Source organism: Vicia villosa, linkage group LG7 (assembly GCF_029867415.1).
Source record: "Vicia villosa cultivar HV-30 ecotype Madison, WI linkage group LG7, Vvil1.0, whole genome shotgun sequence".
In the NCBI taxonomy this organism is placed as follows: Eukaryota; Viridiplantae; Streptophyta; class Magnoliopsida; order Fabales; family Fabaceae; genus Vicia; species Vicia villosa.
The window spans coordinates 131,703,992-131,710,816 of record NC_081186.1 but is presented as its reverse complement, the minus strand read 5'-3'; the positions used below and the strand labels follow the sequence as shown (position 1 = coordinate 131,710,816).

General features: G+C 42.5%; 1 protein-coding gene across 1 annotated transcript; it reads left to right on the top strand.

Moving 5' to 3' along the window:
* Positions 1-5,642: 5,642 nt before the first annotated feature.
* Positions 5,643-6,158, top strand: LOC131620206 (uncharacterized). Its single transcript, XM_058891211.1, has one exon. The coding sequence runs from the start codon at positions 5,643-5,645 to the stop codon at positions 6,156-6,158; it is 516 nt and encodes a 171-aa protein (XP_058747194.1).
* The last annotated feature ends 667 nt before the right edge of the window (positions 6,159-6,825 follow it).

Genomic DNA, 6,825 nt, shown 5'->3' with positions numbered 1-6,825 from the left:
TTCAGTAGTCACTGTTTATGATATTTCAAACTTTACAAGTGACAGCCTTCAGTCTTCTTTTATGATGTTGAAACATCATACTAGGACATCTTTCTGGCAGGTCCAACTCCAATGTTCTCTCTTTCTTTTAAGGATCCCAAAGATCACACAAAGTTTCTTCCCCTTAAAAGTTGCTCTTCAGAGATAACGTAACATAACCATTTCTCCCCCTTTTTAGCCATAATAAGACAAAGACTTTATTGAAGGAGAACTCACTATAGCATAGGAAACATAACATCACAAATATCATCTTCATAGAGAAGGAGAAAAACTGAGGCCATGATGCACATGAGGAAGAAAATACTAAATGCTCCCCCTCAAACTGAGAATACGAAACAAATTGACACAACATCCTCTTTTAGAGCATAAGAGGATACTCACTATCGGAAAATTAAACACTTGGATTATCCATTTACAAACATAGAGAACCAAACCTCCATATTGGATAATTCAGAACACAAGACAGTCAGTGTTCATGACTTTAGAAAGACTCAATAACTTGGACTATCCATAGAGACAACAGACCTCTATAGAATGACTTAGAACACAAGAAACAATTTATGTTCATGACTCGAAACAAGACTCTAAATAGAAGACAAACTTAGAATAGAAAACCTATTCAATATCTTTGCAAAAACAACTGCATAGAAGGACCTCAGACTTAACAATGTCTAAACACTACCCTTATTCCCTATGTTTGTCACAAGTTAACAATCATAACCTATATAGACTCTAAACTTACCCATATCCGAAAAAAGGACATGAGAGACTCAAACAAGACTCAAGAGAAAAGAAGAAAAATGAAAACGAAAAGACTCTAGAAACCTGAGGAATTTAAATAACATACCTAGACTTTAACAAATGTCTTGATCAAGATATGTTATTTGCAAAAGAATTGCATCAGGTGGACTTGTGCAGTGGTTAGAACATGCACTATATCAGAACAAGTGATACACACCATCAATACATGTTTTAGATGATAATACATAGAATAATCCTTGCTGGTCTTTAAGAATAAAACATGTCTTGAGTTATGTTCTTACATCTTGTATGATATTGTTCTTCTGGCTTAAAGATTAGTCTTTGAGAGACTTTCCATTTGATTAGAAGCAGAATAACATTGTCCTTGCTGATCTTCATACTCTCTTACCCCCCCTGAGATATACAAATTTAGGACATCTTTGATGTTCGTCCTTGAAGCACCCTTCATTTGGAATTTGCTTCAGTTTCCAAATTTAGAATCTTCAGTTTGCTTGCTACACAATATTCAGATTGCCACACTCTGCAACTTGAAGTAGAAGAAACTATATTGTATAACCATAAATTAATCTTCAGCAGATAAGTCTGAACCTTATCTCTCTGGTGTCTTCAACAGTAGTGATGATGTATTTTCATGTAGAGCTTTTTCTTCATCACATACTTTTTCTCTTCATATAGTTATTGCAAATATCCAGCTCCCATTAAGACATTTAACAGTAACATTATGCTTCACCAGATACCATTGCCACACTTCCTAAACTTGTGAAGATAACAGTGAACATTAACATTTAATTCACACTAGTGCATGAATTCTTCATACAAATACTCAGCTCCCGACAGAGTATAAGAATCTTGCATTCAGGCTGCACATCTAATAAGTACTAAGTCTCCCGTCAAAGTACCTCTCATTTAGTCACTTAGAATTCACTACTCACACTAGATCATTTTGACTGATTACCTCTTCACACTTATATACTTTCCTCTTGGCAATAAAATACTAAATAACTAAAGACCTTGAGATGATGTTGTAACATTTGATATGACATCATCCTTCATGGTTCTTAGTTGACATCTCTAACATCCAATTCATAGCACTTGGGGTGGAAACAATAGAGTGTAATTATCAGCAACATCCAGACATATCAAGCAATAGATTAACCAACATCTCAATAAGCTTTTCTTCAGACTTTCATTCTGATTTTGAGATGATGGATGCCATAGTCTGTACCTATAGAGGATATTCCCTCATTTAGGTTTCTAGAATAGACTCAGTTATGACATGACACTGAATTAGTCAGATTCTTCTGAGCCATCTGGCTTCCTTGATTCTACATAACACTACCCTTTCTGGATAACAACAAGAGCAGTCAACATTTGTGACCACATTTCACTGTGGTTGAGACACAGTATTCAGCTCCAACAACTGCTCTATGATTATGAATGACAATCCACATATCTGGTTCCTTTGATCAGAAGAAGATACCAGATATAAGCTCATCTTGATTTAAACATAAAGGATCAGATAGGAATACCTTCACGAGTCTTCTTTAGCACTGAGCTTTTACTCCTAAACTCCCATAAATTAAGATTTGGAGTAGAAGTACATGTTGATTGTGTCCTGATCAACTTATAATCAGATGTCTCCTCTTCCAGACCAGGAGTAGGTTCCAAACCAATGTTCTCACACTACATTAGCTTAGCACCAGAACATCTGTTCTTTAGCTGGTAGCTGCATACCAGTACTAATGTCCCAACATCTGGTAGGACATCTGTTCCTCCTTCAAGGAACACTCCAGCCTTGAAATTCTTCAAGGTACACACTTGCAGATGATTATGAATATCATCGATCAATTGACATTCATCAACTCTAATAAACCATGCCATTATGAGTGGACTCGAGAGATTACTCAAGTATCTTTGAGACTTTAATTATAGCTGTAAGGTTCTGCCATACATTCTGTTGAATATAAATAACCCTAGAATCTTTCTTTTACAATAGGGGTTGCACCAGAGGCTATGCAGAGGAAAATAGCCATACTTCAATAGAATTCACAATGCTTGCTTCTCCACCAAGCAACAAACTAGACCCTACTCCAAACATCAAATCCTGATTATAAACCTTAATTACAGAGGTTACCTTATCAGAGTCTTCACTCCCGCATGAAGCTTTTGATAATACTCTTCTCTGTATATAATGATTGAACAATGCAATCCAAAATCCTCACTCCCGCATGAAGTTTCTGAATTTAATCTTCTTGTCCAAGCATCATTATCTTCTTTAATCAAGAAGGTACAACGGCTCTGGCCAGGTTGGTCTAGTCTTCCACAAATAGGTCCATCCTCCACTTCAAGGGACCATACAGTATGAAAACTCCTTGTTCAAACAATCTTCTACCTTGTACACAACCAGAAAGTATTCCCATGGATCTCATTGAGAAACAGACAAGATGCCTGCTCTGATACCAATTGAAATACTGGTAAGACAGAACTCAAATGTCATATAGGATGTCGTGACATCTGATATGACATTAAGAAAACAGACAAGGTAGGAATACATAATCACAGTGCAGAAAATAAAGAACACAACATAATAGTTCACCCAGTTCGGTTTAATCAACCTACTCTGGGGGCATACCAAGCCAGGGATGAAGTCCACTATTAGCAGTATCAATTTAGAGCTAAACTCCCAGTTTACAACTCCTCACTTAATCACTACCCAATGGCCCATCTACCTAGGTTCTCCCTAGATATGGAACATTTCCATTCCACTCCCAATCATAGCAATGATGTCTAGCAGTTAACACCTCAGCCACTGCATCGACGACCTAATCACCAACATTCTAAATACACAAACAAACATAACCTGGAGTTGCTTAACAGCTTCCTCCAAGAACACAACATCTCTTACCTACAGGCTTCGAGATTTACACTAAACTTCTCTTGCTTAACAGCTTCGAGAATTACATATCAGTGACCATCCCACAATCCGGGTGTTTCACCTTACAAACTCAGCCCTTAAAAATTACATTGTTAAAATTAAGGCAGGTACAAAACTTAGGTTACAAAGCATCTATTTATAACCTATTCCAACTGGACTTGGGCCTTTAATCACAACATTATTTGCTGTTACAAATCAGCAGAATTCTTCTGCTAAAAGAAAGGTCTTTAATCATAAGTTTCCTAAATTGTCTCCACAATTAGAAACTACACAATCTTTAATATTCTGACTTGATTCTTTTGACATTTAAATCGTGACAAACTGACATAACAAACTGTTGCTAAAATTACTCCACAATATAAGCTCCAAGATATTCTCCACAAATATCTCCATAAAATATGCTCCAAGTAACAATAATAAGTTGTTACACTTTTGCAACAGATTCTCCTATAAAATCTTTCCACATTTTGATTCCTAAATGTTCTCCTTAGATACAACCCCTTATAGGATCCAAATGTTTTAGGAATATTCTGTTTCTGTTATAACAGAATCCAAACTGTCAGCTCAATTCCGATGTCACGACATGGTCTTTGACATGTTGTTCCAGCTGTTGAAACATTTCAACACAACATGTGTTATGGACCGACCCAATCATTCTAATGGGGCCTATCCAACCTTCGACCCAAGGCTCCTTAGACCATGCGTGGAAGCCTCCCCCGGATCGCTCCGGGAAAAGGCCCAGGACAACCGACCACGAGAGAGCCTCGTGCCCGGTAAGCAACCAGCTCGCGCGTCACCTAAATCTCCACCTTAGAATAAGGAGTCAATTCCGTATAAGGACACCCTATAAATAAGCCTCTCGCCACAGAGGGCAAGGTAATCTTTTCTTACCCCAAAATTCTCTCACTTTGTTGTACCTTGTGGAACACATACTTACTTTGGCATCGGAGTGCTTTGCAGGTACAACCCTTTTTTTCCACTCTCAATCGTTCCGAATTTCAAGCCTTCATTGTTGTTGGCCATCTGATCCGCTCGGTATGATCAGTGGCGCCGTCTGTGGGAAAATCCAGCTCCCCTGTTCCTCTTCTTGCACCTTCTTGATCCATTCTTGCCTCCTGCAAGAACCCAGGAACCAAAGCTCTAATCAACTATTACTCATGGCTGACAATAACGAAGACTCCTCTTCATTAGACGCTACGATACTCAACAAAAACGACATCTCCGTCGTCATACCTCCATCCAGGAACACCGTCCCTCGCGAAGGTGCCACAACATCTCCTTCCCCAAGAGATCTCCAAAACGATACACTCCAGCGTCTCGAGAATATAGGCGGGAAGGACAACCACGAAGAGATTCTGGGCAACCCTTTCCTCTCCAAGGGTCAGACTCCCTAGGACCAGACCATAACCGCCGTTCTGGCCGCTCTTGCCCAGACCAACGCGCTTATTCAGCAGCAAAACGACGGGATCGGGGCACTCGAGCAAAAACGCCGTTCAAAGACTCCCCCCGGTCATAAACCTCACTCTCAGCGCGACATGGTTCCCAAGAAACGCCCTCGTTCGCCCTCCCCCAGGGAGAACGTGGGTCCCGCCTCCAAGAAAGGGTCAAGCGACCACCGCTCCCGACACCGATCACGTTCCCCTCGACCAAAAAGAAGATCCCGGTCACCTCCGTCAAAGCACGACGATAACCGGAGGCGACACAGGCGGAGTCGCAGCCGATCCTCCACTCAATCTTGGAAGCACCCCTGCCGGCCGGTCTTGAAAACCCCCTTCTGCTGGGCAGATACGACGGGACCACCGATCCAAACGAGCACATAGAGAACATCGACGCCCTTCTAGATTACAGAGGGGTGCCCGGTGCCATCAAATGCCGCTTGTTCCCTACCACCCTGCGCAAAGGAGCCATGACTTGGTATAAAAGTTTTCCCGATGAATCCATCACTTCCTGGAAGGTGCTCGGGAAACTGTTTTCCAGACACTTCACGGCCTCCCGAAGACACCCCAAGTCAGAAGCCTCCTTGGAAGCCATCATCCAAGGAAAAGACGAGTCCTTACGGGCTTATATAGAAAGATTCAACAAGGAAGCCGTGCAGGTATCCACAACTGTTCATATGAAGAAATTCTTGCTCGAGCGAGGCCTCCATCCACGCTCAGACTTCGTCAAAGCCGTCGGAATCGAAACACCGGCCACTCTGTACGAATTCTTCCTCAAAGCCCAGGCATATATACAATATGAGGAAAAGGAAGCCGCTCATGCAGTCCGTAACTCCTGGCAGGAAGAAAGTAGTAAAAATGGCCGACAAGACGATTCCCGTCGGGGAACAGACAAAAAGAAAGACGACAAGGGCCGAGATCCCAAGGACTACAAAGCCCCAGCCGGGAAGTTCCGAGAGTACACCCCGCTCAATGCTTCGAGGTAACGCATCCTAAACGAATGCGCGAATGCCGAATTTCAGACGGGCAAGGTCCGCTTCCCTAAGACCATAGCGGCGCGACCAAACATGGACAAATCGAAGTTCTGCCAATTCCACAAGGGCCACGGGCATAACAGTGAGGACTGCATCCACCTGAAGGACACCATGGAAATATTGATCCGGGAGGGGCCCCTGAAGCAATACGCAAAGAAGCAAGAGGCTGCCAAAGAAGCCAAACCGATCACCGAGGAAAAGCCGACGGAGGATATGCCCGCCATGCAAGTAGCCATGAGCGTCACTAGGCCAGAAGACTTTTACCTCCCTGATTGGGCCAGAGCATTAACCGTCCCCTCTCCTCACGGCTCATGGGAAATGTTCCCATCCGCCATGGTCATATCCGGCGGGGGATTCAGCAAACTTACCGTCGGATCCGTAAAACGAAAATTCGACGAGCTACTCTCCGCCAGCTCGACCAAAGCCGCTGCTCTCGACCACGCCAGAGGCAGCCCATCCTCTATAAGTTTCTACAATGAGGAACTGCCCGGCGGAGCGCCCAACGTGACCATCCCCCTCCTCATCCGGGCTCGGATGGCCAACTTTGACGTGCGACGCATACTAGTCGATCAAGGGAGATCGGTGGACATCATGTACTCCCAACTGTTCAAAACACTGC